General features: G+C 33.9%; 1 protein-coding gene across 2 annotated transcripts; it reads left to right on the top strand.

Moving 5' to 3' along the window:
* Window positions 1–7,923: 7,923 nt before the first annotated feature.
* Window positions 7,924–17,748, top strand: LOC126725971 (probable ubiquitin-conjugating enzyme E2 24). Of its 2 annotated transcripts, none has more exons than XM_050431040.1 (9): window positions 7,924–8,410; window positions 9,817–10,854; window positions 11,116–12,588; window positions 14,350–14,487; window positions 15,425–15,841; window positions 15,930–15,993; window positions 16,157–16,296; window positions 16,512–16,823; window positions 17,270–17,748. In XM_050431040.1, exons 3-9 carry the CDS (start codon window positions 11,152–11,154, stop codon window positions 17,513–17,515), a joined length of 2,754 nt encoding a protein of 917 aa, XP_050286997.1. In that variant the 5' UTR covers window positions 7,924–8,410; window positions 9,817–10,854; window positions 11,116–11,151; the 3' UTR covers window positions 17,516–17,748. The 2 variants fall into 2 exon arrangements, with proteins under 2 accessions (XP_050286997.1, XP_050286996.1); XM_050431039.1 differs by having other exon boundaries at window positions 7,925–8,410; window positions 11,144–12,588.
* The last annotated feature ends 2,514 nt before the right edge of the window (window positions 17,749–20,262 follow it).

The raw sequence follows: 20,262 nt of genomic DNA, 5'->3' as shown, positions 1-20,262 counted from the left end.
TTACAATTCAGTATCATTATTTATTAATGTTTTTAATACTACTATAAATTCTCAATTACAAGAATCAAATTATCGGTGTAGTTTTCATGAAAGACTATGGTTGAAAATGGAACTTCATCATTATTAACATAATATAGTTAGACATGTTTTTTTTTTTTTTTTTTTTTTTTTTTTTGAGAAAGATATAGTTAGACATCTAAACATCTAAAACATGTTAAATATTTTTGAATTTTGCCGATGGCTAGTAAGGACGGGAAGATAAATAGCCTATCAATTTATTTATGCAGTAGTTACAGTTGTATTTATTCTTCTAATATAAGGAACGTGAATTTTCAATCATGAACATTATCAAAACTCAGTTTTGCAACAAAATGAAGGAAAATACTCTAATAGACCCATTGGTTTTATACATCAAAAGGAAAATTGTTAAAAAATTTGAGTACAAAATTAGTCATAAATGAATTTAATGATATAAAAAGGACGAGTTCCACTTTTATAAAATCATAATAATTAAGTCGAAACATATTTTAAAATAGTTATTTGTGATGAATGAGTTGGGTTGATTTCTCAATCATCCAGTCATCCTCACATGACTCTGGCTGACAGAACTTGAGCTCTTTGGAAACCTTATCCATTACTCTTTCTCTTTCAAACAAATGGCCCTTCAAAATGAGAGGAGTAATGTACCAAGCATATTCTTTGGGCATGGATTTTTTTATCTTAAAAAGCTATAAGAACATGTTATGATTAATGAGCTAAGCTAGCTAACATGTGAAGCCTATTATTGCAGGCAACAAAAGATGTATACTCCTAAAAAGTGTTTTTTATTTTATTTATTTATTTTTTTTTTTTTTGTGACTAATGTACCTGATGATTGAGATAATGGGAGCTGACACACAAGGAAAACTTTCGGCTTCTTTGAGTGATCGATTCCCAAATAAATAAGAAAGAGAAAACGTGATAATTTACGAGTGCCTAAATTAGGTATTCTTTATTCTTTTTTGGTATATTTTTACACCTCTCATCTTGACTTATTTTATTTCCTCCTTATATATATAATTACTTTAAAAAAATATATAATTTATTTGCAAGAAAGTACAGAGATGTCATGATACAAGACAAAGGATACGCAGTGGGTTCCAGTTAGCTTAACTGGTAAAATCTTTGAATGTTGTATGGTTGTATAAGAGATCTAGGGTTCAATCCCCGTCTACACCAAAAACTGATTGGTGTCTTGGTCTGATGATAAAGAGCTATTATCAGGAACGGAAGCTATAAAAAAAATAATAAATAAATAAATAAAATAAAAAAAAGACAAAGGATTCGCATATATTTTAAGCGAAACTACAATGTTGGTCCTTCAAGTTTACCCTGTGTGCATAATTAGTCCCTCAAGTTTGAAACAAGCACAATTAGTCCCTCAAGTTTTAAAACTGAGTTGTATTAGTCTTTTTACTAACTGTCATTAACGGTGTTACTTACATGACTAACGGAATAATGACTTGACATTTTTTTTTAATGATGTGGCATTTTTTTTTAATGATGTGGCATTTTCCTATTAAAAAAATTACAAAATAAATTTACACAAACAAAATTTACAACCCGGGTTCTCCCCTCTCCTCCTCCTCCTCCTCAATGTCTCATATGATATCATATCTCTTTCCTTCATTGTTTAATTTATTTATTTACCACTATACATACATACAATTGATCTCTTATCTTGATTCTTTTGAGTTACAGAAACAAAAGAAAGGGCCAAGTCCAACGCAACGCAATATAAAAGTTAAAAGCGTGGTAGCAAGCTTGTTGTGTTCAAATCGAATACTACTACATAATAATCGTCTCACTCCCACAGTAGAAAATCCATTATACCCGAGATCATTCCTATCCCAGGCAAAAAGAAACCCACGACGTGGTAAGTTTTGTGTGGTTGCTCTGACTGAAAGTTCTAAAGAGTCAAGCAAACAAGAAGACTGAGGAAGAAGAAGAAGAAAGTAAAATCCCTTTATGGGCTAGGCCAAATTCGGTTGAGCCTACTCCTTAGGCTCAAAATGAAAGTGCATCTCACCGGCAGTAGCTCAATGCTTTGTACAGTCAATAAAAACTATTTTTTTAATTTGGTACTAGGTCGTAAATATTGTTTATGTAAATTTATTTTGTAATTTTTTAATAAAAAATGCCACGTCATTAAAAAAAATCAAGTTATTATTCTGTTGGTCATGTAAGTAACACCGTTAATGCCAGTTAGTAAAAGGACTAATACAACCCTATTTTAAAACTTGAGGGATTAATTGTGCTCGTTTCAAATTTGAGGGACAAATTGTGCACACATAGTAAACTTGAGGGACCAATATTGTAGTTTTGCCAATATTTTAAGTAGGGTAGAGTTTGAAATAGGAAAACCAAAAAAAGAATGAATGACATAATAAGTGACCTAGCTACCCAAAATCAATTGTACAGTACATAAGTGCACTTGCATGATTCCTTAAATCATGGAACATTGCCATTCACTTGTACAATACACAAGTGACCCAACCCCAATAAAAAATAAAGTACAGTGCATAAGTGCAATTCCATGATTTTCATAAATCATGAAACATTGCCAATTATATATACAGTACACAAGTGACCTTAACAAAAAACCCAAAAAAAAAAAAAAAAACATTTCATAGGTGCAATGCATAGAAAAAGGATGTATAAATGTGGAATTCAATTAAGGACAAAACTTATATATAATACCTTAGATGCTATTTCTTAAGTTTTCCTTTTAAAATTCTACCACGCGACTGCTTAATTAAAAAATACACTTCCATCCTATAAGAAAAAAACCACATAACAAAATCTTAAGAGGGGAATTTAAGGAATAACACATAAGTATTATACCTAAGTCTTGCTCTTCAATTAAGAGTATTTGTTAGACATACACTAATCCATACACTCCTATACACACTAAAAATGAACTGAAATTAATTTTAAAGTTAAAACAATTTCAGTTTATTTTTGGTGTGTGTAAGATTGTATTGATTAGTGTATATGTAACAACATTTTCCCTTCAATTAATGAAGTTGACCCCTTGAAGTTTTGTAACATTTACAAATTCTATCCTCTAATCTTTTCTCTCTCTCTCTCTCTCTCTCTCTCTCTCTCTTTTGGTCTAAAGTTTTTTTATTAATATTTTTAATGTGATCCTTCCATCAACTTCCATTAATTGAATTACCTTCCAAAACAACATAATTTTGATATTTTCACCTTTAAAATTTATTTTTTAAATCATTAAAATAGTTTCAAATAAATTCTAATATAAGAAATTATTTATATAAAATATTAGTTTCCTTATTTCTTCCCCTTTCTTCATCTTTCTCGTTCTCCTCTTTTTGTGAACGACTCTCTTTATGTCTCTTAGCAACAATTTGATTTTGACCACAATGAGCAATGCTTGGAAGTTGGATCAAAACTTGAGTGGTTTGGACTTTGGACAAGGTGACAACAGTTTATATATAAGGGGAATTTTGAGTCTTTTGTCTGCATTGGCTATAAAATTTCAGAGAAGTTTGTTGTTGTGGACCAATTATCAACTAAGACAGTATCGTTATGCATTGGGGTATATATGAACAATGTTGAGATACTATTTGTTCATTTTTTTTTTTTTTAATTTCAAACCGAGTTAGCTTCTAACTCGGCTAGATCTTGCTTTGGTCTAAAGGCTAGGCAAGCTTGAGATTGTGATATGACTTCGTGGTTAAAGGTCTCGGGTTCAAATTTGCCCCAATAAAAAGGGGACTTTGTCAACGTTTAATCATTTTATGCGCGCAATTTCGAGGGTAAAAAGCTATGAATCGTGATATGATGTTATTCTATGCCTACTATACAGTGACTAAGTGCGAAATGTAACATTACTGTCTTTTCCTTTTTGATCTGACATTAGTGTCTTTAAGACTAAAAAAATAACAATTGAGTTACTTCTATGCTAAATTGAATTGAAATAATGCAACTTTGAGACTAAAGCCTAATGAAAATAGAGTAAACAATGAAAAAAAAATTACTTGCATTAAAGTAATTAATTGACTATGATCAAGGCTCAATCCTAGGCTACAGGAGGAAAAATACAATGATAAACATGCCTAATGATAGGGATATTTGAGCTAGAAGTTAATACCCTTGGACACGTCACACAAGGAAGCTGACGGTGCCAACGGGTCTGTTAGCTTTACGGAAACAAATGGAAGACCCAGGGTGATGGGAACATGAGCGACGACCCTGCAATAACAACCTGACAGGTGCTTCTATAAACCAATGAGGACAAGGCAAAGAGGCCGACGGGTCCAGCGTGACTTGACTTGGTCCCCATGAATGCTTGAACATGAAAATATCTTGCACAACACACAAGATAAAACCCATTACTCACTCATATCTCTCTTATATGGAAAGGCGCCCTAAAATCTTGGAAACCCTACTTGCCAGACCCTCCCAGCAAGGAAAGATCCCTATTTTGAAGGGATTCCGATTCGCCATTCATCGCTATATAAACACCAAGCCTCCACTATTCTCAGGTATGCAAAAACTCTCTAGCTCTCTCACTATAGAGTTCATAGAGACTTCTCATTCACTAACTTGACATTCGGAGGGTTTTTGGCCGATACTACACTGGTGACTTATTCACAGGTATCTATTTGAGCGACTTGGAGCCTACAACTCACTGATGATTTTAGCCCATCATCACCTAATATGGGGGTAATTTCCTAGCCTTTTATTTTAAATTTGGAAGTGAAAAAAATGCAATACTCCATTCTTTTAATGGCAACCAAGTTAACGGAAGTGGGTAGAAGGCCCACATTTATCATGAAATGGAAGTCGATGGATGAAGTTGAAAAAATTCGAAATGTAAGGAAAAAAAAAAAAAAAAACTCACCAAACTTAAAGCATTAGATTTGTAATTGAGTAACTTTTTTTCATTTATTTTTAAAGAAGTGAAGAAATATATGAGTTTCTTAGTGTCAAACCCATCTCAAGAAGAGGATTCTAACAACCAAAGTAACTTGCAGCCAAGATTAGTAATAAACACTTACAAACATCCCCTCTTCATTCTTGAATACGTAGAGTTATCTTATGATATCAACTCATAAAATCATTATTATAGTAGATAGGACTATATATTAGTAGGTCTCACCAAAAAGAAAAAAAAAAAAAAAAAGGAAGATCTTTTAAAGTGTTTAGGGTAAACACATCGTAGAGTTCTTAGCTTATCCATTCATTTTTAAATAAGTGGATTAAATATTGTCACAACACTAACATTGAGAAAAATATTGAGTATCACAATTTTAGTATTTATTTAAATTATTAATAATGTGGTTAGATTTAATTTACTAATTTCAAAATAAATTGATAAGATTTTAAGACTTTGGAATTACTCTAAAACTCTAACAAAAGAGTTCATATATTAATTAGGATAAATTGCAAAATACACCCCTGAAGTTTGGGGTTACTTGGATTTTACACCCTAAAGTTTGAGAAATTAGATTTTACACCCTGAAGTTTGGTTCCATTAGCAAAACTCCACTCTCTGTTAGTTTAGACTGTCAAGTGACACATTAGTGTGCTGATATGTTTAAATGAAACTGTTTCACTTAAAACAAAATGAAAATCTAGCACAGAGTCATTTTACCCAAATTGAAAACACAAAACACTGGTGCCAATATGACATTATTTCATCAACTCAACCTATTCCCAAATCAAAATCCCATGAACCCCATGAACTTGATAGCAATGTAGACCCACGAACCCAAATCAAAATCCATCTAGTGTTGTCATAAAGTTCAAAGAAATTTGCAAAAGAAGACAATTAGGTGAGATTTTTCCTCCATTTTTTATTTTCCTTTTAACACATAGAAGACCCAAACCAAAAGAAAGAAAAGAGGTAGAGAAGAGAATTGAAACAAATTGCAATTGACAAAGCTCCACTTAGCTTAGCATAAGCATAAGCATAAGCATAGCCACATTGACGTTACCCCTAATTCAACCATTCCCAAGGTAATATGCACCCCTCTGATCAATCTTTATTCACATGCCACTTGTCCTTTCTCTCCCAATCCGATCACTAAATCCTTGGCTAGCAAAACACACACATACAAAACCCATCAAATTCCAATTCTTTTAGAGAAAGAAAGATTAATAAATGTCCATCATCATCAACTTATAGTATAGATAAATTGAGAGAGAGAGAGAGAGAGAGAGAGAGAGAGAGAGAGAGAGAGAGAGAGAGAGAGAGAGAGAGAGAGAGAGAGAGATCAGAGGATTTAGAGATCATCAACTTAATTGGATGGGAATAGTTTGAGTTGCTAAAACGGCGTTGTACTCGTTTGTTTGTTTGTTTAGACCCCTTGAAAAATAGATTAATTTAAACTAATGAATTAGCCAAGTATTTACTTAAGTTAATTATGAGATCTAGGTTAAACACATGTAAACATATTACTTAGTGCGGAAAAGTAAAGAATAGTAACATGATGACCCAAGAAAACCAATGAAACCAACCGTTTCAAGGTAAAAACCTGAGAATGATTTAACCTAGCTATCCTCAAGGTAAACAAATCCACTATGATAGAATAAAAGATTACAATAGATTTGAATCCTAAATTTAAAGTTACCTCATGTAGAACTTACTAACACGACCACGTGCAGCTCCAACTTCATGGACTCTTCTATCTTGAATTTGCTGAACACAAACTCCCAGTTTGTGACTTTGAGATCCCACTCGAAGGTTTCAGATCACCATCAGTAGTAGATCTTTATGTAGCAACTTGTTTCCACTAGTTCTTGATTGTAGATCTCGTTTCAATAGATGCTTGAAGAGTTAGAATATTACAGAAACCTCACAGATCTCACAGGAGTAACTCACAAGATTTTCAAGAACTTCTAAAACATAACTAGGGTTTTCCTTTTTATACCTTGTAGTGTTAGACTAAAACCCTAAACATTTTCATGGGCTTGGGCTTTATTTAAAATCTACAGAACACAATTTTTGATTAATCGAACATATCTTTCAATCGGTCGGGCTTCACAGAAACTAAACTCTTCTTTCTGCAACTTACATGTTCTTGAATCTTGACTTGAACCATCATGAGCAATTTCTAACACCTAATTTAGACATGTTTTGATCTCGGTTTGCCAATATACATAAATTTAGAAATCTAAACATTAATCCTAAATATTTAGAACCTAACAATACTGGCACTAGTGTTTTGTGTTTCCAATTTGGGTGAAATGACTTTGCCAGCTCTTATTTTTGTTTTAAGTGAAACAATGTCTTTTTAGGGTTGATTGGGCAAAAAATAAACACATCAGCAAGCCAATGTGTCACTTAACAGTCTAAACTAATAGATGGTGAAGTTTTGGTGTAAAATCCAATTTCTTAAACTTTAAGGTATAAAATCCAAGCAACCCCAAATTTTAGGAATATACTTTGTAATTTACCCTAGGACCAAAGTCAAATCCACATCGAACTTACTTATCTAAGTAACTAGTAGGCTAGTAGCCTAGACCTCTAAAGGGGAAATCATTATTAATTTAAAAAATAATAATACCATAGTAGTAATCGTCCTCTTTGTTTTGGGCATTAAAATAGTGAGAGATGTCATTCAATGATGTGGATATACACTATTAAATGAGTGTAGTTTAAAAAGATTTGAAGTCTGTGCTGTGTATCCAAGAGTTAAAAAGCTTTTTGAATATAGACTACTATAAGTTTCTTTAAAAAAATTTCTCCAATAAAAATTACCTAGTATTCTTAAAAAAAAAAAATAATAATAATAAATAAATGGTGGCACACATGAAGGGCAGACAGGTAATTTTGAAAAGGAAGTGTTAAGTCGTACAGGCTACAAAGAGTGTTTTTTTTTTAGAGGAGGCTACAAAGAGTGTTGAGTGTGATACTGCTTGTGTTGGTATATTCTTTTTTCTCGTTTACCCGTGTATTCATATAATTTATAGACTTTCCCACACACTCGCTCCTTATTGGATGTGAAACAAACGCAGCCCTTTCATCAGCTCCAACGTTTCTGAGAGCCAACAAAATAGTGCCATAGCAGCCACCATACCAACACACAAACAGAGTTAGAGTTACACAAACAGAGTTCTAATGATTTGGGGGGTCGGGTATGAAGTGAAAAGCCGGGTTCAGAGAGGAGCTCTTCCTCTCTGAATTTCCCAGCTTTTCCTTCCTTCCTTCTTTCTTTTACTAATACACTGATGGTTTTCTTGGCTCACAAACAAAGCAAGTCTTGAAATTGTGAACAACTAAGAGAAAAATCAACTGGGAACACTTTGTTTCAGTCAGTTATGTTCTGGGTCGACTTCCTTTGATCAGCTTTTGCGGTTTTTCTGGGTATTTTATGATGACTACCATAGGCTGCAAATGGTACACTTCTTTTACTCTGCAATTTCTGTCATTCATTCAGTCTTTTTTCAAACTGTCATTTTTGTTTGTTTGTGGGGTTGATAAATTTTTGCTCTTGTTATTGTTAGTAATCTTGTGTAACTTTTTTGTTTCCTCAAAATTCAGCATCAAGCTTTGGGGCAATATTACAGAAATTATTGGACATATTTTTAGTTTCAAAAAAAAAAACTTTACTTTTCGTGGGACTTGAATTTTTGTGGGGCACAAATTTGGAGTATGGTTCTTTGTGATCATTTGTTATAAGGTGTTGGTGTAAGATGTAATTTTTCAATATTACTTTTGAAAAATTTGAACTCTTTCATGGGATTTGCGCATCTTGAGAGGCGCAATTTCTGGTGTGTAGTTTCTCATGTTCTTCGGAAATTAGGTTTGTTTGTAAACCAATTCTTAAAGAAATCGATGGCTTCTGGGATTCGAATATCTTTTTGGTTTCGTTCGAATTTGAAAAGTTTGGAGCAAGCGATATGGAGTTTAATCTTAAGTTCACAATGCTTGAAAGTATGAGAACTGAGAATCACAATCTTAAAGGAAAAAAAAAGAAAATCATGTGGATGACATACTTGGACCCTTGTTGATACATGAATTTTAAATGATTATGTTAAAGATGATGTTTCACTTTTATTCCTTAAATTGCTTGGTTGAATTACAGTAATTTTTTGTTCAATGGTTGCTCTTCTTTCCCTTACCAGTCTATAATCTAAAACTTCGCGTGTCATTAATAATTCATTCTTAAGCAATGCACCCTGGAGAATGAAATCAAACCCTTCTATAAAAAAATCATCAGATTCAAATTCATCAGTTGAAGTGAAGTACCAACTTTGAATTTTGTCAGACTGCATTATGCTGCTCTCTCTCTCTCTCTCTCTCTCCCTCTCCAGGTTGATGTTTTCTCTGTAAAGTTCAATGTATTGAAATAGAGTTTAACACTTTTTCACATCCATTGTTCATAAAGGTGAACCTCTAACCAAATTATTTAACTATGAAGGAAAAAAGCACATCTTAGAGTCATATTTTTAAGAATATATGCCTCTGAAAAAAAAAAAAAAAAAAAGAATATACTGGTTTTCATTCAGTTGTGTGTACAAAATGCGGTTTTTTGCTAGGATGAAATCCACCTACTATGAGATGCTATTCTTTTCAATTACTAGAAATACAATACTTAACAATTTATGTTTTTAAATCCACTTCTTCTGTTTTCTTCTTCATCTAATTGTATGACCACTTTTTTGCACCTTTGATTAATTTTGTTGAGTATACTTTTGTAAGAAAAGAGCCAAAAATTAGACAATCAATGCTGGATTCTCACTTCTATTTTCTATTAATACTGAAAAGTTTTAGGTACTTATTAACAGGTGGTGTTCTTGCAGGTTCTGTGGAAATGTTAAACTGGTTAGAGAAGCTCTCCTGCCTTTTGGCACTGGAAAACGGTTATGTTGATAGTTCTCTCAAAGACATCATCCAATTTGTTACCAAGTTGTTTTAGCTGTGTGCTACAGGTTCAGTTGTGATGTTAAGCTACTTAGAGAAGCTTTCTTGAGTGTTGGCCATATAAAATGGTCGTTGAGGTAGCTCTCTCAGAGACGCATGATCCGTGGCTAAGTTAATGTCAGTCGAGTTTCTAGATATGTCTAAGAATGGTTTTTCTGTTGGGTGGCTTGTACTGACCTAATTCTGACCCTGAATTTCTGTTGGTAAATCAAACTCTTTTCAGGAGGCAAATCTCCTTTGGCATAGATAAACCTGACAGAAACTTTGGCTTCATTTTGGGGCAAATCTCCTTTGGCAATATTTATTTCAAAAAAAAAAAAAAAAAAAATTCTTCTAGTTTGGGAAGATTCAGTTCTTTAGGGCAAATCTCCTTTGGCAATAGTTACTAAATTTTCCTTTGGTTCGGTGACTTCCCTTGGCAGTGAATATTGGAGGAGAGCTTTTTGGTTGGACAAGTCTCATTTGTCATCATACCTCGAAGATCTCCTTCTGGATTTGTTTTTACTTTCTAATTCTCAGGCTGTTCACCCCTCTCTGTGGGGTAGATTTTATCTGGCAGTTGTAGCTTGTTGGTTCTTCTGTGTTTGGAAATTCTCCAGAAGTTTCTTCTGGTGGAACTTCAGTCCATTTATTGGGCAAATCTCCTTTGGCATTTAGGGGTCGTAACTCGACTCCTGTTATCCCTTTTGGGCAAATCTCCTTTGGCATCAGATCTCCAGTTTTATCAGTCTACATTATCTGTTGGAGTTATTGACACTTCAAATATTTGCATCAATTGGAACATATATTATTTTACTGTTTGTTATCGTCCTGAGGAACTGACTACAAACTGAAGATCCTTAAAGCAGTACGTAGTAAGGTCGTAAGTTCAAATTACGAGTGACACAAGTGTTGGGTTCTCCATTTTGTTTAAAGAGGTGAGAATCAATGGACCTTTCTCTATCCCTACTGCTATTTCTTCATTGCAGTTATTGTTATATTAGTGCAATCTAAAAATAAATCAAGTAGTTGAACTTTTCAGTTTTGAGGACAAAGATAGTAAAAGTAGTTCAATTTTAATGAATTGCAATGTGGTTAACTGTTGGTTTTAATTTTGTTATATCTCTTCATACTAAATTTTCTTTGTTATTGCCATTATTATGATATTTTTATTCTTGTGTTTGTGTTATTGCTTTTAGACTGAGTTGTGCTAATATCTTCCAATAGGCATCTGAATGATGGATGTGTTCCTTAGTGAGTCTGATTGGGAGAGTATCAGTGAGAGTGGTAGTAGTGAGGATCAGGAGGAAACCGAATACTTGTACAGTGGGCAGGCTAGGAGCATTTTGTCAAGCCTTGAGGAGAGCATTGAGAAAATTGATGATTTTCTCTCATTTGAGAGGGGATTTTTTCATGGGGATTTGGTGTCCTCTGTAACAGACCCAACTGGACAGATGGGCAGAGTGGTAGGCGTTGATATGTTAGTAGATTTGGAGAGTGTTAAGGGAAAAATATTGAAAAATGTAAATTCCCAGACACTTTTAAAGATTCGCTCCATTTCAGTTGGGGATTATGTGGTTTGTGGGCCTTGGCTGGGAAGGGTAGATAAAGTAGTTGACAAAGTCACAGTCATCTTTGATGATGGAGCAAAGTGTGAAGTCACTGCCATGGATCAAGAGAAGCTCCTGCCACTTTCTCCCAATCTACTGGATGACTCACAGTACCCATACTATCCAGGACAGAGAGTGCGGGTCGGGCTCTTAAATGTTTCCAAACGAGCTAAATGGTTATGCGGCACTTGGAGGAGAAATCAAGATGAAGGAACTGTTTTTTCAGTTGAAGCAGGTTTGGTGTATGTGGATTGGCTTGCATCTGCTCCCATGGGTTGTGATTCGAGTTTGCCTGCTCCACCGTGTTTGCAGGATTCGAAAAACTTGACTTTGTTGGCATGTTTTCCATATACAAACTGGCAGCTTGGTGACTGGTGTATGCTTCCAAGTGCTGACAGTAAGGGTGAATTGGACCAAACATTTCTTAACACATCTACTGGGAAAGAGCATGAGAACTTAGCAAGAGGATTTCAGAGAACACACCTTAGTTCAAATGTAGAGGAAATCTTTGTTATTGTGAAGACACGGACTAAAGTCGATGTTGTGTGGCAAGATGGTAGCCACTCCTTTGGACTTGATTCCCAAAATTTACTCCCTATAAGTGTAGTAAACATTTATGAATTCTGTCCTGAACAATTTGTTCTGGAAAAGGGTACTTTTGATGATCCACACATGTCTAGCAGCCGCAAATGGGGTGTCGTGCTGTCTGCAGATGCAAAGGAGCGAACTGTAAAGGTACAGTGGAAAATTCTTGCTATGACTGAAGCAAACAATTTGGATGGAGATGGGACAGAGGAAACTTTGAGTGCTTATGAATTGATTGAGCACCCAGACTTTTCCTACTGTTTTGGTGATGTTGTGTTCAGATTAATCCAAAACCAGTTTGGTGTTCCAGCTGATAAAGATCATGTAAACTCAGAAACTGGGATGAGTGAGGCTCCTGCTTTGAAAGGTGATAACTGCAGCAAGAATCAAAATCAGTACCTATCATGTATTGGCCTTGTTACAGGCTTCAAAGATGGTACTGTGGAGGTGAAATGGGCTACTGGTTCTGCAACCAAGGTATGATGTACAATTATCATAATTGTTTTTACCTATATCTGTATGTACTCATTGATTTGTGGTTGACATTGTTGATTGTATAAGAGGCTACTATAATCAAGATTAATCAACACTCCCTCACGTGTTTGCACTCAAATTATGTCACTCACACTCGTGTTTCACTCTTAAATTGGGTTTTTCCGGATATTAGTCTCACACTCTCTTGCCTTTTTCTACTTTTAGCTTCCCCTTTTCAGTTCTTCATTAAACTAATAAACTTGATCAAGAAATTCAACTTGTAGTATTTAAACTAATACCGACGGCAAGAAAATATTACGGAAACAATAAATCAAAGGAAGAGGACAAAAGAAGACAATATTTTGGTCTGAGAGAATTGAAACTACTAACAATATATATATATATATATATATATATATATATTTTCTGTTTTCTATTTCTTTTCTGAAGTCTTCTTTCTTTTTCTTTTTTTCTTTCTTTTTTTTACGGTTTTTTTTTTTTTTTGAACTTGGTGCACGATTTTAACCTTGTGCACGTCACAAAATAAGAACAAGGAATAAAGAACACAAACGGAACAAGATAAGATGATAACAGGAAACAAAAGATAAAGGGATAGTAAACCTGATTTTAGAACCTGTGCTCTGATACCAAATGATGCGAACCTCAATCGACATGCCTTGAGACCCAACAAATAATATTGGAATACTTGCCCAAGAAAACTAAAATTCAGATTTTGATAGAAACCTTGACCCAGTGTTTATACATGAAACGCGGACCAAAGGTATAAGTAACAGACCCCGACCCAATGATTATATAAGTTCACAATTCTTGAAGAACCAAGAGAAGAAGCAAAAACTTACGTTTTTCTGATTTTTATTCAATAATCCCCTCCATTACACAATTAGTGCATGCTATTTATAAGACATGACTAAAAAGAAGAAAATATAAAAAAAGTACTAAATAATAAAAGCCTAAATTAAAGTTGATTTGGTCTGAAATTAGTAGCTCCAAAATAGGAAAATGGCTAAAAAAACGTTCTAAATAATAGAAGTCTAAAATTAAGTTGGATTTGGTCTGAAATTAGCAACTTCAGAATAGGAAAATATCTATTAATTGGTATGGAGTTGGAAAGTCAATCGGCTTTTAATCCACACCATAAATCACGCCCAATTAAGACTGATCAGCCCTCAATAGCCTGGATTAAATTTTCTACGCCTTCATCTTCCTTTAGGCCAAGCTTGGAATGTCTTGTGTTAGAATTAGCCCAAATCTCTTGAATCAGCCCATTAAGTGCTTCTTTGATCTTCTTGGATCTTGCTCTAATAATAGGACCAACTGGAACATGCAATATATCCTTTAATGCTTGTTGATTCTCATCAAAGGTTTTGGCGGTTATGGTAGGCAAATAGGATATGTTAAAACTAGGTTAGATTGTATTGTTATGCTACAAACTTTAGCCCATTATGATACCAATTATGGGAGATGAGTGTCTATTCTCATTTCATTCATCACTAGGCAGTGATTCGTTAGCATGTCAGCATGATTCCAGCTTCCAATGAGATGCAGGGGTTAGGAGATAGATGTAGGATGTAGTTGGTAGTCCGGATAACTGCACAAAGTAAGAATGCTTTGATTTGCAGCCAACTTCAGCTTCTTTTGAAACTCCTTTTTGAATTGCTAGCTATTTCTGTTTCATCCATAACTGGGTAGTATGCAGTACAGGTTCATCAAGTTCTTCAAATTCTTTGTTGTGCATGGTTACAGGTTGCACCTTATGAAATATTTCGCATTGATAAAGTTGAAGATTCAACCACTTCCCATGTGCTTTATGAAGAAAATGTTGAGGAATCAAATCAAGAGATTATTGAACATGAAAAACAATCTCATAACCATAAAGGAAAGGTAAAGTCATCTTCTCTCTCTCTCTCTGATGCAGTTTTGAAACAATGTTCAAATTTTTATGGCGACAGTTCAGGCCCTGGAATTAATGGATAGCAACCATATTTCAGATATAAGAATTTAAGATAGATTTTAATGTGGAAATCTGTGGAAGAGTCAGGGAATGTTAAAATTTTGTAAGAATTCTATGCTAACTTGGGATTAAGCTCGTCTAGAGAAATGAGCAACATTCTGTTGAAAAATGAAAAATTTGTATTGCCGCACTTCAAAACTTTGCCCCTCAGGGTATTGTTGAATATTTTCCATATTTAACATTAATTGGCAACATTTTTTTTATAAGTAAACATTAATTGGCAAATTTTTTTAATTTTGAATATTCAAATTGGGACACATTTTCATCATGAGGAGATTCAATATGATTTAGGACTTTTTATCTGCTAAGTATATGCAAGTTTCATTACCATTCTGTTTGATTGCTGCTAAATTGTACGAAAAAGGAACACAAAAGTAGAACTGGAAATTATACAGCCACTTGGCCTGTGGGCTACAATTGAAAGAAATAGAACATAAAAATGCTTACTCTGGCATCTTGTGTGCTTCTGTTTATCTTTGGAATGGCCACCTTGGCCTGTAGGCTACATAACAGCTCAGCCAGGCTACATAATGAGGTTAGCTGTCCCCTTCAAGGCCTTTGGTGGAAGCTAGAATTGAATCCCTGGAATATGATGACCAAGAGACTCAACTAACCATATTTGCTGGCACCTTGATGCTGCTCGAATTTTTTTTTTCCTTATCTAGTGTCTTTAAATGAAAGATCCTAAAAAAATTATTGAGTTTGTGTTAATTCTTATACTAGTCCAGTGATTCTGGAAGTTAGTAAAAAGAACCCTGTATCATCTGGATTTGTCTCACAGAAAACCAAATGACTTTTATTGTTCAGGATTTGTTCGATTCTGATGGCTCTGGTGAGAATTATAAAAGGCATTCATGGGAGTTTAGCTTCTTTTTCCTACCTAAAGCCGCCATTGGGTTTTTCACAAGCATTGCAGCAAGCCTATATGGATCCATTGGCTCAACTTCACTGTCATGCCCAGTTGTATCTGGCCTTAATTCTGAAGATGGAAATGAATCTGGGAGTCTCCATGAGAAAGAAGTACTGGAAACTTCTGATCTTTTGCACACATTCAGACACACAAGTTTAGATCATGAGGTGGAAGAGACTCTGGATAAGGATAATGATGTTCTTCCATTTTCAACAGCTAGCGAGAACTCTGATCTGTTTAGGCAGTTTGATATGGTTGGTGATTGCTCAGACCATCACTTTCTTGATGCTGGCAAAGGGCTGGCGTTGTCTCAGGCAAGAAACACAACTTAAATCTTCTAAATATAAAAAGCAATATGTTCAAACAGTTGGAATTCATCCCTTTTCTTTTATCCCCTTATAGGTGAAAAGCAATTGGTTAAAGAAGATTCAGCAAGAATGGAGCATTCTAGAGAAAAATCTCCCTGGTAAGCACTTTATCTTTTTTGGGTGGAACCTATGGTCAGTTATATCTATGAATTGAGTTAATAACATGCTGAATATCTCAAGGGGCAATTATTATGCGAGCTCTATAACCTGATTCACTGTGCTACACTGCTACTACTTATTATACCTTTTGTGACCTCACAGAAACAATATATGTCCGTGTCGTTGAGGAAAGGATGGATCTACTGCGGGCAGCCATTGTTGGTGCCCCTGGAACTCCATATCATGATGGCCTTTTTTTCTTTGACATTTCCCTTCCTCTGGAGTATCCACATGAACCACCTGTAAGTTTTCTCACTGTTTTCCCGTGCTTATAATTTGCTTTTATGCTTGATTTAATACCTCAATAATGCCAAAACAAAATGTCCACTGCAGTTAATGTTTTTTTGTGTGAAAATTTATTCTGTATCCACACATGCACATAAATCATTCATGAAAAGAATAGGCATTCTATATTTGAACAGAATCTTATGCTGTTGTGACATGATATCCTATGCAGTCGGTGCACTACAATTCGGGTGGGCTTCGCGTTAACCCTAACTTGTATGAATCTGGAAAGGTCTGTCTGAGTCTTCTCAATACATGGACGGGTACAGGCTCTGAAGCATGGAATCCAGGGAGCTCAACTATTCTTCAGGTTCTTCTCTCCCTCCAGGCCCTTGTGCTTAATGAGAAGCCTTATTTCAATGAGGCTGGATATGATAAGCAGATTGGAAGAGCTGAAGGAGAGAAAAACTCAGTGAGCTACAATGAAAATGCATTCCTTGGCACCTGCAAGTCCATGCTATACCTACTACAGAAGCCTCCTAAGGTACGATAATCAGTTCTCAAATCTCATTTCAATCTATGGATGTAGTGGTTGGCAGCAATTGTGATAATTACCTTTGGAGTCCGGACCACAATAAATGAAAAAATAATAGCCATAATTTGGAGTGCTATATTTCCATCAAATAAATTTTTTTGTCTGATTTATAATATATTTTATTATACTTCAGCATGTAGCTTTTGAAATGAGTGTCCACAATTAATGTATGGTATCACTGCCTTAATTTCAACAAATGAAATATTGGATTATTCAATAGCTATTGTTTGCAAGGACTCCAATTGCATATTCACACGCACAAAAAAAAAAAAAAAGCCACTTACATGACATAACCCTGCTATTTCAAAAGAGAATGATGCTATTTAGAACCTTTGAATTTGTCTATGGAAAAACTAAACATTTAATTTTATAAGGGTTAACTTTTACTGTTACAGAATTTTGAGGCACTAGTGGAGGAACACTTCAGGAGCCGCTCTCAGAATATTCTAATGGCTTGTAAGGCATATATGGAAGGGGCTCCACTGGGATGTGCTCTTGGATGTGGAAAGACTGAGGGCGAAAATTTAAAGGGAAGTTCTACTGGGTTCAAAATAATGCTTGCTAAGCTCTTGCCAAAGCTTGCGGAGGCATTTTCTGGCCAGGGCATGGATTGCAGCAAGTTTATTGAGCCAGAAAAATAAATTTTCTGCAACTCCAGGTACTAAAAAAGTACCAGATCAAGACATCTCTACCCTGTTTATAACCCTGTAAAATATCACTATAAGCCCTTGGCAAAAGATTGGTCATGTTTTTTGTATATATATGGTTTGTAGTGAAAAATGTCTTAATAAGGCTTACGTGCCATATCTGTATTATATTATGTAATGCAGACTCTGAAATAAGAAGCATCAGTGGGATTTGTGTGTTTGAGAAATCACAATGTTATACATGGCAAAAGGAGTAGATGCTGGTCCTTTATCCAATTTGGAGCCTAGTGCTGGTTCCACTCCTACATCCCAATTCGGAGGGTCACATTTCCTTAGCATGAAGATAAAATTCATGACATCAAACCCCAACAACCGGATCCTCTGTTCACTTTACTAGATTTCTCAAATTCATTTTTGGGTAAAATACTATTTTGGTTTTTTAACTTTTCTAAAAGTTTGTTTTTCATTCCTAAACTTTTAAGAAGTTCATTTTTCGTACTTAAACTATTAACAATATTTTATTTGTCTTTAAATTTTAGTAAAAATTTGTTTTTCATTTTTAAACTATTGAAAAAAGTTCTTTTTTCTTCCCTATTACTATCTCTAAACTTTTGAAAAAATTCTATACAAAGTTTAGGGATGAAAAAATAACTTTTTAAAGTTTTGGAACGAAAAACAAACTTTTGTTAAAATTTAGGGACCAAAATAATATTTTACCCTTCATTTTTTTTACAAACCAAGCTAATGCATAATCCTTTTACTGACAGCTGACTGATTGTATCGATTCAATGAACTAAATTGTTGTCATCAAATATTTGATTGATTACTACTTGCAAGATGCAACAACTTTGCTAACCTTTAGCAAAAAAAAAAAAAAACTTTGCTAACCTGTGTTAGCATGGATCCATAAAATTTTTAATCCTATATACAAAGGGTTTTGTATTTTCAATTTTTTCTTCCCATCACAAACTTGTCGAGGAGCCATCATCTCCGTCATCATTTTTATTTCAAAGTTATTAATTAACTTGTTTTGAGGCCATATAATAGAATTTTTTTTTAAAATAACAATAAATATTAAACTATTTAGTTAATTGTCATATTTCAAAACAATTTTGAAAAATAACATCTCGAGTATCTAAAACTCGAGTTCCAGATGGAACTCGAGTTTTTAAGTCTCGATTTGGAGAAAAAAAATTGCGCTGAAAATCGAGTTTTAGAGACTCGATTTTCATAAATTGCAAAAAACGCCGCTATAGGTCTATAAAACGTCACTATAGGGATTAAAAACGCCACTATAGGACTCCTTAAACCTGTACTTATAAAAATTTTTTTTTGCAGGAATACGTCGCTATAGGGTTTTAAAACGTCACTGTAAGTCTTAAAAACGCCACTATAGGTTAAATTTTTTTTGCATGAAACTCGAGTTTTAAAGACTTGAGATCTAAAGCGAGTCTTTAAGACTCGAGTTCTAATATGGATCTCGAGTTTCAAAAACTCGAGATGTTAGTTTTCTAAATTGTTTGAAAACGTGCCTAACTAACTAATTTGAATGGTTGAAGGAAGCTGATTTGCACAATACCTCCCATATAATACGTTATGCTTTCTAAAATTCATGAACATGGCCAATGAGTAATGAGAATGCGATGGCTGCTGTCCAATAGTCACAAAGTTTCCTTGGGATGAACCTTTATTGGTTTTCTTGAATCGATAAATAATCTAGGCCCCAAGGGAAGTTGTTCATGTTGAAAATGATGGATAAATGGCGACAAAGTTTAACCTTTATAATATAATGAAGAAATTATTAACCTTATAATGAGTACATTTATAATTGTAAGCTTTTATTTTTTTTTCTTTTTTTTTTCTTTTTCTTTTTGAGAATGATAATTGTAAGGCATTGACTTTGATTACATTGTCATTATTGTATAATACTAGTTTTTACTTTAATAAACAAGCAAAGCTAGAATTTGACTTTAGGATGAGGCAAATTTTATAACTAACATATATGTTTCCATATATCTATAAACAATGCGTAGATACATACACATTGTGCATATAAAATATATTAACCATAAAGAGATCATTTGTGGAGTTTTGTTAAACTCATAAAATTATTAAATAAATTATTAGAATTAAAAATCATATAGTAATCGTTTCTTCGTATACTTTATCGTTTAACTTGAAAATGATATAAAATAAATTATGGAATTTATTATGAATTGTTTCCAAATTTATAACTTTACTCGTTTTTGTGAAAAATACACAGAGAATTTGATTTCTTAATACTCAAATTGAAGGATTTTTAAAGTGTAATGGGAAACATTTTATACTTTTAATGGTAGAAAACATGTATCTTTCATAGTACTTTTTTTTTTTTTTTTTGGTTGAGAAAGCTTCATGGTACTTTATATCGTGGTAAAAATGATTTTTAAAAGACTCATACGTTCTTGTAACATTACATGTATTTATGTATATTACTAATTATGAAAGTCTCACTTGCATATATATGAGATCCCCAAGTGAAGGACCAACATACATGTTAGAAGTTAAATGAGCTTTTCACCTAATGGCATACTCTATTTTTCCTATCTCTCAAGTCACATCTTCCCCCTCCACCGTCCCAAAGAAAAAGAAAAAGAAGGAGCACGTGAAAACAATATTGTATATATTTGTTATACAAAATACTTCATTTAAATATTTTTCTTGATCTTCTAAAAAAAAAAAAAATTTCTTGAAAGAAAAGG

Source organism: Quercus robur, chromosome 5 (genome assembly GCF_932294415.1).
Source record: "Quercus robur chromosome 5, dhQueRobu3.1, whole genome shotgun sequence".
NCBI lineage: Eukaryota > Viridiplantae > Streptophyta > Magnoliopsida > Fagales > Fagaceae > Quercus > Quercus robur.
Note: the sequence above shows the minus strand (reverse complement) of the source record. Positions and strands in the feature narration are given on the sequence as shown.